This window comes from Furipterus horrens, unplaced genomic scaffold (genome assembly GCF_987537825.1).
Source record: "Furipterus horrens unplaced genomic scaffold, mFurHor1.1.pri manual_scaffold_17, whole genome shotgun sequence".
In the NCBI taxonomy this organism is placed as follows: domain Eukaryota; kingdom Metazoa; phylum Chordata; class Mammalia; order Chiroptera; family Furipteridae; genus Furipterus; species Furipterus horrens.
Genome location: NW_028327187.1, coordinates 55493019 through 55516102, shown reverse-complemented (window position 1 = coordinate 55516102; position 23084 = coordinate 55493019). Strand labels below are relative to the sequence as shown.

Sequence of the window (23084 nt, the reverse complement as noted above, 5' to 3'; positions counted from 1 at the left end):
ATTAGTAATGATGGTCATTACTAAATAGTAAGGAAAGCACTGGCATTAAAGCTGACTATAGGCTACAGATGGCAGACAAAAGGTTAGAAAAAAATTTTAAATGGCTTGAGTATAGAATAAAATGATGCTAATTACAGTCATTTATATACATTTACATACTTCTTGTCTATACCTAATAACCATATTTTGCATTAATTTATAATTATGTCTATCCCTAAATATGATTGACATTGCTTTAAGTTTTGGTAAGAGGAGTAAATCTTCTACAGATATGCTAAAGCATCACAATTTCTGTCATGTTTTATAGCCATCAATTTATAATTTCTTGAGGCACATAGAAGGAACATTTAGTTTTGAAAATATATGGGTGGCTAGATAACAAAATTCTTTACTTTTTATCCAGCTTTTTTCTAACCCAAATGTTCCTTTTTTGAGGCTTAAGTTTCTCTCAAATGTGGATGATATTTTTTTATCAAATAGTATGTGAACATAAGTGTACAAATATGGTTAATAGTATACAGCACAAATTTATTTTACCATTTAAGAATAGAATGACAATAGACATAGATGTTTGAATTTTAACACTGCTTTTAAAAATATCATGTAAAAATATATTTAAGGTTTATTGAAAGAGTAAGAATTATATTATTGGGTTTAGAAATCTTGTAATCATAAATCCTAAAATAAATATAAAATCACTGTATATAAAAAGAGATGTGTAATTTTAATGCCCGGGTTTCCTGAAAGAACTATAAAAATTTGATGGGACTTACAATGAGAAAATTAACATTGAAAATAAATTAGACTGAGAAAAAAATAATAAAACCATTCAACTATTTTGTAGATATGCTGAAATGAAAGAGCACAGAGAGATCCATTCCACTGTCTCTAAATGCCTAACAGTCAATATATTACACATCCCTCTCATATGTATGCAATACAAAAGACACCTCTGGTCTCTGAATCCTAGAAGGGTCGTGACTTAGACCAAAGCCAAGGTACAAATGAATGGACGGTAATTCTTTTGCATGCACTGTGGCAGTTCTTAACCTGTCCCAAAGAAATATTTTACATTCACTTCAGATAGACACGTGGGTAGCTGATAGACACTTTGACTATCTTTTGGAAGTGAGAAACTTTGCTATAACATTTCCAAACTATGAAGGGAAGGCTGATGCAGTATAGCTTTTTAGAAGTGCTTTTGTTGCTTAATGAAAATATTTGGTTATAAAGGCATAATACCTTTTTATTTTTTGGTCTTCTACTAGATGAAAAAATGAAATGAAACACTGTATCTTTTCTTCTATCTATCAGGTCATAAGAACAGACTTCGGATATATCATTTGACCTGGCTGAGAAACAAGATTTTGAATGATGATCCAGAAAGTATAAGAAGACAAGAAGAAATGCTAAAGACAGGGGAAGGCTGCAAAGCCATTGATAAGTTAACAGGCTGTGAACATTTCAGCGTTCGTAAGTCCTGTTTCATATTTATTATAGGTATACAAATTTTGTTTTCCTTTACTTGGTAAAATACATGTTATGAAAGGCAGATAAAAGAAAAAAGTTGCAGCTTCATATACAAAAATTAGTGAATTTCACTGCAATATTTTCCAGGTCTTTTATGCCACAATTATGGCTGTTATTGAGAAAATATTGAATGACTGAAAGTTATTGAAATTAAATGTGGTTTATTTTAACAGCTTTCTTCTCTTCTCAGTCACTCTAATTAGTCTAGATAACTGACATTATTTTTCTGTCTCTATATAATTTCAACTATATAAGTGCTTTGATGTATCTTCAATAACGTGCCAGGGGATTTCAATGACATTATCTTTCCTTGAAACAGCAATAAAATAGAATCACATAATACTTCTTTTTACTTTTAATTGGCAAATGTCTCTTAATACTGATCAGGAAACCTTACAATAAATCAAAATGAAAATTCTCCTATGTCTGCTGGCTTTTGCTTCCACTGTTGAAATTCATGAATATAATTGCTAAATATTTCCTGTCTGCTTAGAGTGTTTTCATATCCCCTACCTCTTCACAACCATCCACTGTGAAATGGAGTAACAACTCCAGGGTCTCAGAATCCTGCTCTCATCTGTCAACAACTATGAAGAAATGTTATCCTATTTTGTTCTGTTTCTGAAGCATATCTCCACTCTCAGCCTTCATTTTCTTTTTTTCTCTTCACTAATTGCTCATTCAGGCAGAATTAGTGACATGAGTAAGAAATAGCTATAATCACATAATATTGTATGAGTTGCATCAGGGTATTTCTATCCTGACTGACCATTTCTGTTCTGCATATAAAAAGAGTTTCCCAGTATAGAGTTTCATATGTGGACACATATGTATACATACACCACTGAAGAGAGAAATGAGTACTCAACTTAAGCATTAAATAAATACGTTATTTTTTCTAGTTTTATGTATCACTACTTTCCTTCAAAGCATATTATGTAAATTTGGTAGACAGAGGTAAATGATATCTCCAGGAATTAACCCAGGAGTTTATATAACAGAACTACTTCCTCCCAGCCTATAAATATTTTAGTTTGGTAAGAGAATTTACAAAATTAACCAATGATATTGCAAATCTGTGCTCTTGGTAAGCAGAAGGGCTAGCTAAGTCTAGTTTTCCTGACTGACCCCATTCCAACCCATCTCTGCTCTCATAACAAACAAAAACATTTGTCCTACTGACAGATGGAACAGTAGAATTCCTTTGCTTGTTCAGGAATTATTAATCATGCTTCTTTGACCATCTTGGGAACAGAGGAAACAAAAAAGAATGTGTGAGCTAGGGGAAGAGAGATAGACCGGCCTTATATATTGGTCTCAGATGATGTCTGGCTAGAAAGGATGGAAGCGATTGTCATTGCCAAGAGGAATTTTAGCACAAAGTATAAATTTAGCAGGTAGGACAACATGTCCCATAAGAACCAAAAGGTCTAGCTGAGACCAAGCATATATTTTTCTATATTTGTCACTTAAAAAAAAAAAAAAGCTCTGTTGGAATAATTTACATACCATAAAATGCACCCACTTAAATATACAGTTCATCCTGGCAGGGTGTCTCAGTTGGTTGTGGGTATGACCCCTGGGCACATACCTAGGTTCAGTCCTCAGTCATGGCACATACAGGAAGCAACTAACTGATGTTTCTCTCTCTCTCTCTCTCTCTCTCTCTCTCTCTCTCTCTCTCTCTCTGTGTGTGTCCCTCCCTCCCTTCTCTCTCTAAAAAAAATAATCAAACATAGCTTTGGGTAAGGATTAATTTTTTTAAGTATACAATTCAATGGATTTTAGTATGTTTATAGAGTTGTGTAACCACCCCCATGATCTAATTTTCATTCATCCCCCCCAAAAAGCTCATAGCTATTAACTATCATCCCACATTCAATCCCTCTTACATTTACATTATTTTCCTCACAATCCTAGGAAATGTCAACTGGTGATCCTTGGCACCAAGTCAGTGTCATCAGGAATTCCCAATTTGGGGTATAATTAAGAAGGAAACTTTATTCAGTTCAAACAACTTAATTGTGGTACAGCTCGATAATGCTACAGTTCAATTATGAAGCAAAAGAGCTGTGAAACATCATGGCTGTAGCTGTAAGGAGGCCCAGAGGCAAGGTAGCCCTGGGGCAATGTGACCCTTGGTCTAGGTCACTCTCAAGCTAGACAGATATGCTCTGCTCTAGTCTGCTTCAGCTGCTCTGGTCTGGTCTTTTGTATTTCAAATCCAGTGGGGGGAAATGCAGTCTTTAGTCTTTTATTTATTTATTTGTTTGTTTATTTATTTATTTTTAGAGAGAGAGGAAAGGAGAAAGAGAGGAAGAGAAATATCACTGTGTGGTTGCCTCTCACTCGCACCCCCAACTGGGGACCTGACGTGCAACCTAGTTATGTGCCCTGACTGGGAATAGAACCAGTGACACTTGGTTCTCAGGCCGACGCTCAATCCACTGAGCCACACCAGCCAGGGTTCAGTCTTTAGTCTTTGATGGAAAGGAAAAGTATGCTCTCCAAAGGAAAGGGAAACTGACTTACATAGACGGAAGCTTCCACACCTGGTTCCTAATTCATCCATCCTTATGAAAATTAGGACTCAAAATACTAGCAGCTTGATTGGTCCAAAAGATACTCTTCTGATTGGTCAAATGGAGTCATTCTGATTGGTCAGTGAAAATGCTGATAGGGATATAGCCACATAGCTCCAATTGGACAGGAAAAGCTTTAGTACTATTGGTTGAACTATAATTCCAAGAATTCTTTTATAAGGGCTGGCTCAGATGTCAGGAACACAGTGTAGTCAGGCAGTTCAGTGTAGGCTTGTCCCTGAAGTGGAGTTTGTGCAAGAGACATTTGTTTGGAAATTAGCTGCGAGGCTCTGCTTTTCAATTTGAGCCAAGTTAGCCATCAGTAGCCTTTCTTAGTAGATATATTTTTCTCAGAGTCGGCATTAACTACTGACCTACTTTTTTTGCTATAAATTTGTCTCTTTTGGATAATTTATTTTAATGAAGTCATTCATTATTTGGCCTTTTGTGAAAGAATTCTGTGACTAATATTTTCAAGATTCATCCATTCTGTAGCCTGTGCAATATCTATCAGTACTTCCTTTTATAGTGTTAAATAGTGTTGCACTTTATAGATATGTCACCTTCTGTTTATTCAATTTTTTATATATCCATTTTTTATACACTTGCACTTTCTACTTTTTGACGATTTCAAATAATTCTGGTATGAACATTCTCATACATGTCTTTGTACAAATGAATGCATGTTTTTTTTTTCTATTGGATAGTACTTCTAGACAGTTTTTCAAAGTGGCTGCACCATTTTATATTACCATAAGTATGAAGGTCCCATTCCCTTTTTTTAAAGTATATTTTATTGATTATGTTGTTACAGTAGTTCCAATATTTTTCCCCTTTGCTCCCCTTTGCCCAGTACCCCACTTCCCTCCAGCAATCCTACTAACTTACTTCATGTCCATGGGTCATCCATATAAGGTCTTCTGCTTCACTCTTTCCTATAGTATTCTTAATTTCCCCTATTTAGTACCAAAAAATTATGCTTCTAAATCCAGGCACCATTTCTCCATTTCTCTCCCTTCCTCCTCCCAGCTAATAACCCTCCAAATGATTCCCATACCTATCATTCTGTTTCTATTCTGGTTTGCTTAGTTGGATTTTGTTTTTATTTTTTAGATTCTGTTGTTGATAGTTGTGAGTTTGTTGTCACTTTAATGTTCATAATTTTGAGTTTCTTTTTCTAAAGTAAGTACCTTTGACATTTCATATAATAATAGCTTGGTGATGATGAGCTTCTTTAGCTTTACTTTGTCTTGGAAACACTTCATCTGCCCTTCCATTCTAAATTATAGCTTTTCTGGATAGAGTAATCTTGGTTGTAAGTCCTTGCTTTTCATCACATTGAATACTTCTTGCCAGTCCCTTCTTGCCTGCAAAGTTTCTTTTGAGAAATCAGTTGATAGTCTTATTGGCACCCCTTTGTAGGAAACTCTCTGCTTTTCTCTTGCTGTTTTTAAGAGTCTCTCTTTATCTTGAACAGTTGGCATTTTATTTTATTTTATTTTTTATTTTTTTAATTCTACTTATTTATTTATCTATCTGTTTCTTGTTTTTGTTTTTGTTTTTAGAGAGAGGGCGAAATAGAAAGAGAGGAAGAGAAATATCAGTGTGTGGCTGCCTCTCATGCACTCCGAACTTGGGACCTGGTGTGCAACCTGGTCATGTGCCCTGACTGGGAATTGAACCAACGACACTTGGTTCTCAGGCTGACGCTCCATCAACGGAGCCACAGCAGCCTGGGCCATTTGGCGTTTTAATTATGATGTGTCTTGGTGTGGTCCTTCTTGTGTCTAGCTTGTTTGGGACTCTATGTGCTTCCTGGACTTGTATGTCTATTTCCTTCACCAAATTCAGGGAGTTTTCCTTCGTTATTTTCTCTCATAAGTTTTCAATTTCTTGCTCTTCTCCTTCTCCTTCTGGCACCCCTATGGTTTGAATGTTGGCACATTTAAAGTTGTCCCAGGGGATCCTAAGCCTCTCCTCATTTTTTTTCAATTCTTGTTTCCTCATTCTGTACTGGTTGACTGTTTTATACTTTCTTATTTTCCAAATCATTGATTTGAACCCCGATTTCCTTCCCTTCACCATTGGTTTTGTGTGGCTTTTCCTTCATTTCATTTAGGATAGCCTTCACTTCTTCCCTTATGCGTTTGCCATACTTAAGCATATCTATCAAACCTGTGAGCATCTTTATCACCAGTGTTTTGAACTCTGAATCTGTTAGGCTGGCTATCTCCTCGTCTCTTAGTTCTCCCACTGGAACCTTGATCCGTTCCCGCTTTTGGGCCATACTTCTCTCTCTCTTCATCTTGACAGGTTTCTCTGTTTGTTTGCCTCTGTGTCTTAGGTAGAGCTGTGACTCCTGTTATATTGTAAGGGGCGGAGCTTTAGGTATTCCTCAGTACAGGGTGATCTGTTTCACCATGTTGTGTAACTGTATGTGGGGGAGGGGTCTGCAAGGGAACAATGCCACTTGCTCAGCACTTGTCCCTTTTCCAGGCACTTCTCCCACTTTGTATGGGACTGGCGCCTGTAGTTGTTGCCCTGACTGTCATTCCCAGAGTGGGTGTGTCTTCAGACATTCTAGGACTGTGGGGGCCCTTTAAGCAAGCGGATTCTACTGAGAGACTGGCAGTTTCTTCCTCTGCCCCAATCCCCACTGGTTTTCACAGACAAAAGCAATGAGGCTTTATTTTCCCTGGCGCTGGGACTATAAGCTGCACAGTCTGGTCTGGTGCTGAGAGCGCTCCCCAGGTGTCCCTCCCAACTTTTTGAAACATGCGACTGAGCTTTCCACCAGCCTGCCACTGCCACTGCTGCTGCCACCACCATATCACATTCTCTCCACCCCAGCTCCACCCTTCCTACCTGTCTGGATGAGTATTTATTCTTTATATCTTTTTTTATTAGACTTCCATGGAGGTCAATTTTTTAGAACTTCTGGTTGTCTCTTGTTTTGAAGTAGTTGTATTCCTTCTTAGTTGTGGAGGGAGATGCAGTGTATCTGACTAGGCCTCCATCTTGGCCAGAAGTCCTACATTTCTCTCCATTTTCTTTTCATCATAGTAAACACTTGCAGTCTGTCTTTTGAGCCTACCATTCAAATGTGTGTAATGTTGCATCATTGTAGTTTTGATTTGTATTTCCCTGATGACTACTGTTATTGAGCACCTTTGTAACTGTTTTCTGGTCATTTGTATATATTCCTAGGGTAATTTGTCTTTTTGTTGTTGAGTTGTAGCTAACGTTTTTATGTTGTATACTAGACCCTTATCAGTTATATGATTTGCAAAGAATTCCTCCCATTCAATAGGTTGTTTTTTTTTTTCTTTCTTGATAGTATCCTTTAATGCAGAGAAGTTTCAGTTTTGATGAAATTCAATTTATCTATTTTTTTCTTTTGTTGCTTATGCCATTGATGTCAAATGTAAGAATCTATTGCCATGAAGATTTATTCTTATATTTACTTATAAGAGCTTTATAATTTTACCTCTTGCAGTTAGGTCTTTGATTTATTTGTAGTTAATTTTTATATACAGGGTGGGGCAAAAGTAGGTTTACAATGGTATGTGAAACACAGAATTTATAGTCATATTATTATTTCTTATTTATTGTATTATTTTCCATACAAACAACTCTAAACCTACTTTTCCCCCACCCTGTATGATGTAAGACAAGGGTACAACTTAACTCTTTTGTATGTGGATAATCAGTTTTCCCAGTACCATTTATTGAAAAGACTATTATTTTCCTATTCAGAGAAGGAAAACTCTGATTCCAAAAAACCTCCGCTGCCTTGCGGCATACCTCTTCAGGGGAAAGGCTAGGGGAGTAAACCCCGACAGAAAATCCGGAGCCGGAGTCCCTAAGGTGGTTTGACGTTGTAGTCAACACCGGCAACTCCTGCGGCGCACCTGAAGCCAAGCTGTATTGACTCCGTCTTTCCCTTGGATCCTTCAGCTGCGAAGAGAGGGGGGGTCTGCTGCATGGGCAACAGCAGACCCTCCATATCACCCTGCCCAGGCTCTGTAGCTTCAGCTTCACTGGAGAGGACACTCCAGCGACATCGCAAGATGTCGATTCAACACGGGAGGAGACAGATACCGTGTCACTCCCGAGTCGGACTGCACAGCCATTCTCAGCAGTGCAGATAGACTCTTAAGAAGCTACACCATCGTCTCTCGAGACGGACGGCTGCTGACGACGACGATTATTTTCCTATTGAATGGTCTTGCATTCATTGTTGACCATAGATATATATGTTTATTTGTAGACTCCCAATAACACTCCATTAAGCTATATACCAGTCCTTATGTCAGTACTATACTGTTTTGATTAGTGTAGCTGGTAGTAAGTTTTGAAATTGGGAAGTTTGAATTCTCAAACTTTGTTTTTCTTTTCAAGATTATTTTGGCTATGTCGAGAATCTTCCAATTCCATTTGAATTTTACAACCAGTGTCTGATTTTTGCAGAAAAGGTCATTTGCATTTCAAGAGATATTGCATTGAATCTGTAGGTTACTATGGGTATCATTGCCCTTTTAACAATGCTAAGTCTACCCATCCATGACCAAGGAAGTTCTTTCCATTTATTTAGGCCTTCTTTGGTTGCTTTGAGCAATATTCTGCAGTTTGCAGTGTACAAGTTAGAATGTTCTTGAAGGATAATTCTTATACTCCATTAAATTACACAATAATTTTGTTGCCTTTTTAGGGGGCATCAAATAGTATCAAAATAACTTTTCTAAAAACATATGATCTAAGCTCCTACATAGTGGTTTTGATATTTTCAATAACAAATACAAATACTTGAGTGCTTTTGTAAACTGTGGCATTGTTACTTCTTTATATCTTTTCATTGTAGTTCAACATGAAGAAACAACATATATTGCAATTGCTTTGAAATCATCAATTCACCTTTATGCATGTGCACCAAAGACCTTTCATGGAAGCACTGCTATTAAAGTGAGTGGTCTTCTTTTACTTTTGATAATGTGTTTTCTTTTGAAAAATTGAACACAGAAAATTTTTTGAAATATAGTAACAGAAATATATACCATTTGTCTACAGTTATTTTAATTTGACTATAACATGTCAATCATTATCATCTAATGTTTCTTTTTAAGAAAATTAACAAGCACCACAACAAGAGAAAGTGTGAGGGAAATCCTGGACCCTTTCATAGAGGACTTTCCCACCAGCTCCTCACTCCCAATTCTTGTAGTCAAGATGAAGGCTTTTTCTCTAGAGCCCCACCATAGGCTTTGATTGCCACCCTAATGACTAGAAGCTGAGAAAGTTCCTGTTCAATCTTGGTGGTGGAAGGAGGTTGGAGAACAAAGGGAGAGTAAGAAAAGGTGTAGTAATGGTAGAGGATGGAAGCCAATGATAGAGGGATGAAGGAAGAGAGAGCCTTTTCTTTAATTATGAGGGCTAAAATAGATGGGGTTGGAAAGGAAAAGGTGGGTCTATATTCCTTCCAAGCTGAAACTCTAAATACATTTTTCTCTAGAGCTATTGCAAGGAATGGTGGTTAGTCCCATTTGGATTACCATTACTGTTTCTATCTTTATATGGTTTAACTGAACTTCTATGGATTAGCATCTTAAGGTAACCATTTGGCACCCCAAACAATTAAGTTGCTGATGAGTTTTTAGTCACATGTCATAAACTTAAGAGTCTTTTTACATGTATTGTCTTTATAGTGCTATAGAATACTACATAAAGAGGATTATTCTATACTTATTCCATAGTAATGAGAACTGATTAATGAACTGAAAGCATTATATAGAGTCTCAATCTGGGATCTGCATCAGAATCAGCTTGAGTATTTGTTAAAAGTTTAGACCTCAGACCCAACCACAGGCCAATTATTAGGTCTATAGTGGGGCCTGGGAATCTATATGTTTAGCAAGTATTCCAGGTAATTTTGAACATATTGGTCCATTTACAATTTTTTTTTTCAAAATGCTGATAAGGACATATCATGATAGACGTCAGCAAGATATTTATGAAATACTTTTATATCTTAGGTCAGGATCTCTTTGCATGGTATATTTTGTAAGCCAAAATATCATATGTATATAATAAAGATAAGCTAATTTTTATGACTGGCCCTCAATGTCTATTTGCACAATAAATATGTTCTATCGATAACATAAAATACTATAGAAACAGTCTAGGCCTGCCCTGACAAAAGTCATATTCCTGATCTGATATCCCTACATGGAGGCTTGGGTCAGCTGTTAGTATTTGGATATGGGTTTGTTCTTGAGTGTCTGCTGATTGATCAGAGCTGCCTGATATAGAGCTGGAAAGCAAATAAGATAAATACCAGTGGTATGTCTAGCCTGATACACAGTTCCTCGTCTAAGTCTTTACCCCAGTTCTTGAATCCCACCTCATGACTACAGTATGGTGAATCCTGTGATACCCAGTCCTCCACTATGACATGAACTTGGTAATGAATCCTGCTTGGCTTTTGTTTACTTGAGCTAAGAACCATAGGGGCCTAGAATATATCCAGTCTATGGTAGATTAACTTGTCTGACCTTTCTTATTCCCTATCAAGTATGCATTGATAAATCAGCAGTCTCCGAAGGAGACTACATGCCCTATGAAGCTTATATATGAATACTGGCAAAAATACAGGCAGCTGATCCAGCAAACCATTTTAAGAGACCAGATGAGTTCCTTCACTTCCTAAAGCTCAAGGCAAGGAATTTAAAGATAGCAAACAAAATCATAGGCTCTTATGATTATTAGATATTTGACCTTCAGAGGGAAACTCAATATTTAAGACCTAAATATAACTATGTCTTATTGTAGTACCAGACCTCATAAAAGTTGCAATACATAGGTTGCTAACTACATTATGTAACTTTTGACAATCACTTGGGTTTTATAAACCTGTTAAGCAAAGGGCACAGGAATTTTTTATTTAGAGTGTCATTATTGGCCTTTTGGTCATATTTGGTTTTATATCTACAGGTATTTCCAATACTTGGTCATAAACCAGTGACAGTTGACTTGTCTATTGGCTCTGAAAAACGACTAAAGATTTTCTTCAGCTCAGCAGATGGATATCACATCATTGATGCAGAATCTGATATTGTGTCTGATGTGACACTGCCAAATAATGTAAGATCCCTGGAAATTATTGCTTAACACAGTTTGAGTTTTCACAACAGTCAAAATTCTTAAAGAGTTAAAAACATTTTTGTCAATATCTATACTGGAACTGAGACGTAAAAGGTAGGTATGGAGTACCTGAAAGTAGTAACAGATAAACAAAAATTACTGATGGTTTCAAAGTCCAGACAACTGAGTCTGTTCTACAGACAAACAGTGTTTGGCACAATGTTTCTGTTTGTTTTTAAGTAAATAATTCACACTTAAAAATCAGGACTTCTGTTGACAAACTAAAAGATCTGACAACATCATGTCCACATTACTGTCTAACCACTATCAAATGGAACTGTTTTGTACCTGCCTCCTTTTAGTTGTAATACATAGTATACATTCTCTATCCATTCACCTTCATTTACAATAACTGGCACTAATAGGTATATGAGTTTGTATTCCTTATTTTAGCTCTTCAGCACCTCATAATGCATTAATAGATTCTTTAAAAACACACCACCAGTATTGTAACATTATTATGTATATCTCTCTTCTTTATCCATATTGTAGTACTTTAACTGTGATATATAGAAAATTATCATAAAGTGCTCTATTTTGGTATTTAGTGTAGTTAGAATGTCCAATAAAAAATTCAGCATTTAAAAAGTTAATCCACCTCAACTTTTTATTTCAGAATGTGAATTTCCACTTTTAATACAGTCTTTTAAAATTGTTTCTCTATTACACTTGTCCCATCTTTCCTCCATTGCTTCCCCTTATCCCTCTTTCCACATTCAACCTCCACCCTGTTGTCTATGTCCATGGGTCATTCATACTGGTCTCTTGACTAGACCCTTCTCTTTCTTTCCCTCCTTTTCCACCTCCCCCCTGGTCACTGTTAGTTTGTTCCTTGTTTACATGCCTCTGTTTCTATTTTGCTTGTTTGCTTGTGTTGTTCATTAGTCAACTCTTAAATGCTTATAAGTAATGAAAATATGACATATCTAAGAAATGGTTAGTTGTAAAAAATAATGTACACATCATTTATATAAATTTCTGGAACATAACATAATACTTCTCCCACATACACACCATACAAAATATAATTCTGTTGTATTTCAGATTTGTTGGTGGCATGATATTTGTCCTAATGAAAACTATATTTAAAAGGAAGGACTGAACCAACAATCTGCTTCACCCTCTATTAATTCCCCAGTTTATCAACAGCTAAAATTTTATCAGTTTAGCATTATACAAAAGTCCAAGACAAGGCTTTTTGTACTTCTAAGTTACTGTAGTAATGTGATATTTTCATAACATTCAAGATTATTTCATATATCTCTGACAAATTAAATACAGCAATTGTCAGGTCATTAGTGGAGACTTTATTTTTAATTTGATCATATTAACAAAATTAACTGATCACTCAGTTGTCACCTACATTTCTATAGAAATCACCCTATTTTTTAATGTGTAAAATACTAAATTAAACCATACTAAAGTCACTTAGATATGAGTTCAAGTTCATTTTGATAAAAATATTATAGTATATAGTACTCTTCAGTTGGAACATCTCCCATAGCTTCCTGCAACTTATTTTTAAATGTCATATTAACTTTATTTTGAAACTAGTGGAGTAGTGAACATTGCAGCACTGTTCCAAGTTTACATTTATTTCAAAGGGTGTTCAAGGACATTAAACCCTGTGTTCCAATTAACTATTAGGAAAGGAGAATTGTTTCATTTTGCAGCAATCAAGTAATTACTGTGGAAGTAAGGAGAGAAGATAAGTTTTTTTTTTCATTTCTAACCTAGTTAAGATACCTTAAGTATATGCAAAAGTAGTATTTTTAGTTAAACACCCTAGTGCCTTCACCTACTAAACGAGAAAGAACTCTAATATAAGGGAGAATGTCTGAAACAGCATGTACTAAAAATAATATTTTTTCAGGATTGCTAGATTACAAAAGCTGTAATGCTACAAGAAAACCACGTGTGCTAAAGAATACCTGGTTACTTCAGGAACTACCTGAGAATCAAGAGAATTATTTCTCAGGCTGTCTGGATTTTCAGCAGTCCGTCTTTATTTTTAAAATATTTTTTGAAGCAAGCTTCTTTCCTGCAAGTTCTTTTCCTCTCTTCCTTCATCATTTTTCTGATTAAATTGCTCATGCGAGTGTCCAGGGAACGCATAAAAATTGCTTTTCGCCTCTGGATCCCCATTTTAGTTTTAAGGATTGTTGTTGCTGAGACATGGCCTCAAGCACTTGGCCTGAGGACCCTGGGTTTGGCAAGTATAGTTTCTGCCCTTTTCCCCTGTAACTTGATGTTTTGGAGAAATGATAGAAGAAAGTAGTTGTTCATTTCTCAGGGAAATACTATTAACATGACAATATCTGTAGTTTAAGCAAATTTTGTCACATTGTTTTACGCATCATGAAATTTAGAAATTCTTAGATATTTCTTAGTATTTGATATTATGTCATCTAATGCATCTCTGAATTTGTGTATTGAAAGTATTTTAATATTTTATAAACTGGATTTAAAATCTTACATTTTTGTGAAGGGAGGATGATTTCTTATATTTCCAGCAGTGAAGAATATTATAAAGCTGCCCCTTGTAAACATTTTAAGCTCAAGCTATTTTTAAGTTTACTTTCTATTTCTGATTTGAATGACTTAGTGAATAACCAAGGATTGTGTATTTGTTACTTGATTCACACAATCATCACTTAAGTATTTATTAATGTGCTGTCCAACTCAGTAACAAATAATGATTCTTCTGTCATTATAAATAATACTTTGTGAAATTTCCATGAATTTCTATGTGTTGGAACTATATCTCTCCTTTTTTCAAACAAAGAGTTCTTGTAACTATAAAGAGAATATTAAGTAGTGATGACTTTATGACATAAGGAAACCTATTTTTAATGGTTGTATAGCATGCTGTATAATATTGAGATAAAAGTTTGTTTTCTTCTCTGCACTTTGAATCCCCTTTTGGTCTATATTGATAAACCAATCTGCATCAATTAAAGTAGTAGTGATTAAATTTTGGATATATAAATCCTTCTGAAACATAATTCCAGCCCCTGGAAATCATTATAACACAGAATATCATCATTATACCGGATTCCTTGGGAATTGGCATGATGCTCACCTTCAATGTTGAAGCCCTTTCAACAGAAGCAAATGAACAGCTCTTTAAGAAGATCCTTGAAGTGTGGAAAGACATACCATTTTCAGTAGGTATGTAAAATTTTTCCTTTTACACGATCCCATAAAAACTTCCATTTCCTGAAGTATCACATGTTATCAAAGCATATAGGCTTAATTTGGGATGCTGTATTGTTGTTCCCTTAGTAAGGTGATATGTGTTTTTTCTATGCTTAATGAATCCATATGACCAGCACAGAGAGACTGATTTTGGCTTACTTGTTCATTTGCAATGATCATATAATTAAAACAGGAAAAAAATTTATTTTCACAAGAGTGTATAATTATATTTTAACTCCATTTGCTTGAAAATTTTATACAGATGTTGAAAATGCTTCATTCCATCATATTGATTTTGAGGTTTATCTTTTTCTTAGTAGAATGGCAAGTAGTCATAAAGTAAGACCAAAATGTTCCCTGTTTCATACAGTCAGCAGAGTTCTGTTTAGTGAGTAGTAGTCTTGTGAAGAATTAAATACAAACTTAATATATGACATATTGATTGTCACTAAGATTTTATCATCCATCATTTACTAAAGATATAAATATCACTGACTAGAATGCCTATTAGGTGCTACCCATGTAGCAAAATAAAGAAAACTGCTATTTCATCTTCATCTTCCTTACCAATGCAAAACTGCAGATCTGGAAAATCTGAATAACTTGAGACTCTTATATATGTCTCTGAGGCTTGGTGACTACAGAGGTTGATTCTAGATAGAGAAAATAATGCATATGAACGGTAAAAATATTAGAGAGAGTAGAATGGTTTGATGGAGCATAAATATTCCTGGAAGGAGAAGTGGTTTAATGAAGTAAATAAAGAAGAATGGGGAGAACAAAGAGAGAAAGAGAGAGAAAGGTGGTTTTCAATAGAGAAGCCAGAAGCTTCTGAAATCTCTGTTACGAGCCTAAATGTGATCCTCATGAGGCTATAAGGGCCATTTTAAAAGAACTGATTTTAAATTGACTTTTTTTTTTATTATGGGATGATGGCACTTTGCATTGCATCTGCAGAATCTTTTCATTTTACATACATAGTGTTAAGGATTGAACTTGAAAACTCCCTCCAATTTCTTCAGAAAGGTAAGAATTCGCAAAGGGTTTAAACCATTTTAAGAGACCAAAGGTAAATGCTTACAATGTAATTAATAGATCGGGGGCAAAAGAAACTGAAAATAATAAAACTAGATCTAACCATTACAGTGGTACTTTTGATCTATTTATTAATCAGAAATTGGAATAAGAAAATTCAATTCAAATGGGAAACTGAACAAACCCCTAGACAAACAAAGCCCCTAGACAATCATAAGAATCCAAGGGGTCTTAAAAAGTCAACTGATATAGCTCTTGTCCTTAGGACAACTTCTGACCTAAAAAAAGAAAAAAGATACTTTATTTGTTAGAATCTGAAAACCATAGTTTTATATGTAAAATAAATTATAGCACTATAAAAACATGATATTTTGGTTTGTGTATTAAGGTAATTTGGAGAGTATACTAAAGACTACAATATAACAGTGATATTAAGAAAATCACTTACTCTTTTTTTTCCTGCCTGAAAACAACTCCTTTATTATTTAAAACTAACCTAGATCCAGATTTCCCCAATCTAACTTTAACATTTTCTTGAAATATATTAAATGTGTTCAATAGTAAATCATTTCTCTAGATGTTCAAAATGTATATAGAAGCTTAAAAATAACAGCAAGTACCACTAAGCATTCCCACCCAAATTATTTGATTACACCTTATAAACAGGCTAGCTCAGTAGCTAGGTTAAGTGGCATATTAGTGTGTTTCCAAATTAAGTTGGGAATTATGTAATGCCATATGCACTGTGTACTTGACTCAACAAGTAAGCTGTGTATTAAGTTTAGAAATTTTGCCCTCTGTGGTTGTTGACAAAAATTCAATTTTAATGACATATTTACATAGGTGAAATATTCAAATCCAGGGAGACTAAATCTATTACTTATACCCATCATGCAAACTATGAATTCCCTTTGCTTCCCTTATAACTGGATTGATTTTAATTCTAGTCTGAAATTTGACTTATAAAATCTTCTTTTAGGAGACAATTGTCTTTTAAAATGTGATTGGAATTGAATTACAATTTACATCAATTTCATATGCAGAAATATTTTGAATTGTAATGTAAAACAGAGAAATAAATAAATCCTTGGTGTTCGGGACCCCCAACCTACAGAGATCCCCTGGTGTCACAGATGAAATGAAGACTTCCCAGGCAGCTTGTACTAGAAGAGAGAAGGCCAACAAATGTCTGAGAGACAAATGCCTCAATTGCCTTCCTCCAAGGTTTTCTATTGAGTGCAGTAAACTTAAGGGCATATAGCATGCATGTAAAGCTCATCAATCAATGTTAAACAGTGCTGATTACAGAAAAAAGATATTGCTCAGAGATAACAATTGAAGGAACATTGAGATCTCCCTCAAGTCAGGGTGTGTTGGACACAAAGACTTCAGATGGCCATAAAATAGAGAGGGTGAGTTTATTTTGAGTTGTTAAAGTTAAAACCTCTGCTGCTGGTATGATAAAGCGATCAAGTGAGGTAAAAGAACAGGGCAAGCTTCAAAGGATATAAAGCATTTTCTCATGGACTGATTCCCACCGGGGCCCACTGGCTATAACATCAAAGCATGTATGCACCCAGCTTTCCTGGTTTTCTGATCAGGTCTTACAGGCTTCATTTTCTTTGCCTGGACTACACAGGGCTCCAAGTCTCAATGCTTTACCAGGGGGAACCCAATCTTGGTAAGTTTTAGTTGAGGGATTCAAAATGGCTCATAACTTCTGGCCAAGATGGCGGCATCAGTAGATACACTGCATCTCCCTCCACAACTAACAAGAAATACATCTACATCAAAAACTATAAAAATCAATCCGAATCCCAGAAAATTAAACAGAATGGAAGTCAAATTAAGAAGTAAAAAAGAAATACTCATCCAGACAAGTAGAAGGGGTTGAGCCAGGGTAGAGGGGAAACTTGGAGGCACACTGGTGGTGACACTGGTGGCACCAGAGTGGCAACACTGGTGGTGGTGGCACCAGTGGAACCAGATTGACAATGCCTGCAGAAACACCAGTGACAGCAACACTCTGACCAGCAGCAGTGGTGCCGGTGTGGTGGCAGCACACTGGCTGGGGCTGGCCGGTGGAAAGTGCAGTCACATATTTTAAAAAGTCAGGGAAAAAAACCTGAGGAACTATCAAAGCCCAGGACCAGACTGGGCAGCTCACGGTTTCACCTCCTGGGGAAAGCAAAGCCACATCGCTTCTGACTGTGAAAACCAGTGGGGTTTGGGGCAGTGGAAGAAGCTGCTGGTCCCTCAGAGGAGTCCATGTGTTTAGTGGAAAGGGGGCGAGTGCTCAGCAGGCAACATTGTTCCCCTTCTCAGACCCTTCCCCCACTTATAGTGCCACAGCATGGAGAAACAGGTCACCCCCACACTGACAAATACCTAAGGCTCTGCTCTTTATAACATAACAGGTGCAACAGCCCTACCCAAGACACATAGGTAAACATAGGAGGCTGTCAAGTTGAGGAGACAGAGAAGTATGGCCCAAAGGAGGGAGCAGATCAAGGTTTCAGTAGAACTGAGCAATGAGGAGATAGCCAACCTAACAAATGCACAGTTCAAAACACTGTTGAAAAAAATGCTCACAGACTTGACAGAAAAGATAGAGCATGATAGGGAAGAAATGAAGGCTATACTAACTGAAATGAAGAAAAATCCAGAAGGAACCAGTGGTGAAGGGAAGGAAACCAGGGTTCAAATCAATGATTTGGAACATGAGAAAGAAATAAATAGTCAACCAGCACAGAAGGAGGAAACAAGACTTGAAAAAAAGGAGAGGCTTAGGAGCCTCTGGGAAAGTTTAGATGTGCCAACATCTGAATCATAGGGGTGCCAGAAGGAGAAGAGGAAGAGCAAGAAATTAAAAAATTATGTAAAAAATAATGAAGGAAAACTTCCTTAATTTGTCAAAGGAAATAGACATACAAATCCAAGAAGGACAGCGTCATAAACAAGCTAAATCCAAGGAGGACCACACCAAGACACATCATAATTAAAATGCCAAAGCTTAAAGATAAAGAGAGAATCTTAAAAGTAGCAAGAGAAAAAAAAAGATTTACCTACAACTGGATGCCTATACGATTATCAGCAGATTTATCAAAAAAACTTTGCAGGCAAGAAGGGACTGGCAAGAAGTATTCAAGGCGATGAAAAACAAAAACCTACAACCAAGATTACTCTATCCAGCAAAGCTATCATTTAGAATGGAAAGGCGGGGAGGGATATAATTGTGGGAAAAAGGGTGAGCTGGGTGGTGGGGAGCAATGGGGGAAAATGGGAAAACTGTAATTGAAAAACCAAAAAATAAAACAAAACAAAAGAATAACACACACACACATACACACACACACAATAGAATGGAAGGGCAAATAGAGTGCTTCCCAGATAAGATAAAGCTAAAGGAGTTAATCATTACCAACCCATTATTATATGAAATGTTAAAGGGACTCATTTAAGAAAAAGAAGATAAAAACTATGTACATTAAAATGACAACAAACACAACTATCAACAACAGAATCTAAAAAATAAAAACAAAAAATAGACTAAGTAAACAACAAGAATAGAAACAGAATTATAGATGTAGAAATGATTTGGAGGGTTATCATCTGGGAGGGGGAAGGGGAAGAAATGGGGAAATGGTGCAGGGATTAAGAAGCATAATTGGTAGGCTCAAGATAGACAGGAGGATGTTAAGAATAATACAAGAAAAGGTGAGCCAAAGAACTTAAATGCATGACCCATGGATATGAACTAAGTGAGGTGAGATTGCTAGAGGGTAGGGCGGTAAATGGGCAGAGGGGAGCAAAGGTAAAAGAAATTGGGACAACTGTAATAACATAATCAATAAAATATACTAAAAATGGCTCACACTACCTATGAAAATTCACTTTGATAAAAGCTTAATAATTTTTTATGAGTCTTTATGTATATTTAATGTACACATATGTAGGCCAGATACATTTTGTTTTAAACAAATGTACCCTAGAACCTTTGAGAAAGATAAGGAAGCAATTTAAATGGTATTGTAATTATATCAATGCCAAGTTTATTGCCTTTATAATAGAAGAAAATAAAAAGTAGTGAATTGAATTCTAATTTTAGTCATTTTAATTCAGGAATGAAGGCACCTTGTTTTAGTGATTTTTAGACTATTTTAACTTGACTCAAAATTTTGATATTATTTTAAGTGCAGGGTTGTATTTATGGAAATTTGCTCCCCTATTACATACATAAAGAATATCAACTTGAAGTTAAACATTTAACAGTAATACTGCCTACTGTGTCAAAAATACCTTATAGCACCAGCTGACTGTATGGCTATTTATATAGTTAGGTTTTCTGCTTTTAAGCAATTGTCATAATATTTATTGTCATCAAGTAATATAAAACAGGGTATGAAAGTTGAAGAATTATAAAAATTTTCTGAGCAAAAGAAAGTCTTAAAAACATCAAATTAGCTTTAGTTCTCTTTATAATATAATAATTCATTGAATTGCATTAGAATTTCTAAAGTCATTGTTTGAGCAAGTCACTTTTTGACAGTTTAATAGTTAAAAGTTACTCAGTTTACCGTGTATGTTACTTGAATACAATTACAAACCCTTTTGGAATTCTGTAACTCAACTAGACTGTAAATTAAAGGATGGCTGTGGGTAGATTTGACTTTCTACAAACAAGATAGAATTAATCATAAGCTTTTTCTGTAGTATTGGAGAATATGAATGCCAACATTAATTGAGATCTAGTTATTTAGTGTTAATCACATGCTGAGAACAAATAACTGGCTTTAACACCACTGCTGAGCAGCATAATGGCCAAATGACTGAATATAGAAAAAGAAAAAAAGAATGTGTTTTCCCAAACTGTAAAAGTCAGCTTCTTAATAACCAAATAATAATCATGGTTAAAATTTTCTATTATTGATAGAAATATTTTGTGTTTTTCTGATTTTTAATTTTTTATTGTAGCTGATGAATGTACACAGCGAACCACAGGATGGGCCCAAAAGGCCATTGAAGTCAGCTCTTTGCAATCAAGGCTTCTGGAAAGGGAACTGAAATGCAGGTCAATTAAGAAGCTGAGATTACTTTGTACACAAGGTGACAAGGTATAACTTACATCCTCCAGTTAGAAAAAAATAAAGCAAGCAATGAAAACTAAGTGAAGAAATTTATATCCTTTTTCTTCTTACCACAAATATATTTATGCTGTATTTCCCAAATTGACATACTATTGATTTGAAAAAAAGAATTTTTCATGTGGCAGTAGAAACACTGACATGGTAAATGATGAGATTTGATTTCCAAAAGAAACAATTTTCAAAAAAAGTAAAAAAAAATCTAATTATGTCCTAAGCAAAGCTTAGTCATTATTTTGTTTGGTGCAAAATACTTTTTTTGAATTTAATACATAGTTCTTTTCATGTGCATATTAATATATTTTGAAACAGAATGCTTGAGCAAATCTACCTTTTACAGTTTTCAACATAATCCAGTAATAGAAGGAAAAGTACTTTTGTTTGCTGAACACATAATTATGTACTAGAGCTTGTGCTAACTACTTTTAAAGCCACATTTAATACTCAGACATTATTATGTCCATTCTACAGGAAAATAATAAAATCTAGATATAGCAATTATTTGTGTAATATGATCAATATTAACAACCCATTCAAGATAGTTTAAATGGAAAAATGCATTGAATAAGATCATTAAAGTCATACATATTATGAGAAATAATAAGAAATTATCCTGGCCCTGGCTGGTGTGGCTCAGTGGATTGAACGCTGGCCTGTGAACCAAGTGTCGCTGGTTCAATTCCTTTCAGGGCACATGCCTGGGTTGCACACCAGGTCCCCAGTTGGGGACATGCGAGAGGCAACCACACACTGATGTTTCTCTCTCTCTCTCTCTCCCTCCCTTCCCCTCTCTCTAAAAATAAATAAATAAAATCTTTTAAAAAAAAGAGAAAGAATTCTAATAGGACAAGGAAATCATCACATTAAGAAGTTGCAGAGGATTCCACTTTATATCAGAAAAACAAAGGTAAAGCACTGTGCATCAAGGAAGGGTTTGCAATATAAAGGGAGATAATGGCAAAAACCAGTGTCTGAAGTCAGATAAACTTAAGATGCAGTCCTGGCTCTGCTGCCTGACTAGGTGTAAGAATCTGGAGGTTTGATTATTTTTTCTGGGTCTTAGTTTCTTCATCTTCAAAATGAGAATATTAATTGCTTTTAGAACAACTCTGAAAATAAATGATAATGTATAATATATATACTAAACATCTCACAGATTGCCTAGCACCTAAAATGTGTTAAGTCAGAGTTAACTAGTGTTATCATCATCATCAACATCATTGTTGTCACAAAACCTTCTAATAATAGCCATTGTGGGTAGTCAGAGAATTAATACTAACAAGAAGCATTTTTTTTTGCTATTCATATTCATGTCATATTCTAATTATCTTTATGGCACAAACCATATTTACACAACATGTTTCTCTCTAAACCAATCAGTTCAGCTCAGAATATCAATCTATTGATAGATAAATTGCACTGATAGAAAAAATTAAAATTGCACCAAGTAGAAAATTTCATAAGCACCAGGAATAATGATGAACATCAAAATAACTTAATCCTTTCCTTATATTATAAAAAGGAATGTCAACTTGAGTAAAATATTTTTTTAAGCAAAGAAGAAATTGTTAACCCAAACTAACCAAAAATTTTAGCAGATAAATGCCACCTATGAAAATATAACTTTATTTAAATCATGTGAAGTGCCATTATATAAAATTTGATAAAAGCTTGTTTCAATATATAATTTAAACTATATACTATTTTAAATTCTTATTTTTGATTTGAGAAAAATCATACTCTGAAAAACAGTGTGGCTTAATATTTTAATTGGTTGATGCAAATAAATTTAAATTATAGTTGTATCTATCAACTACCAGTTTACAATGTACTAAACATTTACTGATGATGTCTTTCTTTTTTTTTTAAAGCTGTTCTTTACCTCTACCCTGCACAATCGTCAGAGCCGGGTTTACTTTGTAACCCTTGGAAAACTTGAAGAGCACCAAAGCAATTATGATGTTTAAAAGGTTCCAATAATTTACTATATGCAATTTTCATCTTAAAATTTTTGAGATTAAATTAGCATTCAGTTTTATTAGGAAAAAATTAAATCAGGTAATTCTAATGTAGCACAGAATAGTTTTAATGAGAAATGGAGCTTTATACATAAAATTAACTATAGCAAGCTCTGTGTACTCCAATGGTGTACAATGCCTTTGCCCAAACTTTGTAACTTTTGTTACTGTGAATTCAAACATTTTTCCTTGGACAGTTTGGACAATATCTATATTCAGATTTTTATAACATGGAGTAAAGAAACCTGTAATGAGTTAGATTTCAAACAGCTTTCAAAATAATTGGCAATGAGTGAGGTTTTTCAGAAAAAATAAAAGTAACAACAAACCATATAGAAATTTTCAAAGTCAAATAAAGAAATAAAGGTTAGATTATGAAA

General features: G+C 35.1%; 1 protein-coding gene across 2 annotated transcripts in view; it reads left to right on the top strand.

The window, feature by feature from the left end:
• The window catches only part of NRK (Nik related kinase), a 220249-nt gene extending 197596 nt beyond the window's left edge, over window positions 1-22653 (top strand). Inside the window, exons 23-28 of one of the 2 annotated variants that reach the window (XM_090264658.1) lie at window positions 1315-1473; window positions 8974-9074; window positions 11100-11249; window positions 14321-14480; window positions 20517-20656; window positions 22558-22653. In XM_090264658.1, the coding sequence (XP_090120784.1) occupies window positions 1315-1473; window positions 8974-9074; window positions 11100-11249; window positions 14321-14480; window positions 20517-20656; window positions 22558-22653 (806 nt within the window). The remainder of the gene's footprint in view (window positions 1-1314; window positions 1474-8973; window positions 9075-11099; window positions 11250-14320; window positions 14481-20516; window positions 20657-22557) is intronic. The other variant, XM_090264657.1, reaches the window with a different exon arrangement.
• Window positions 22654-23084: the final 431 nt, after the last annotated feature.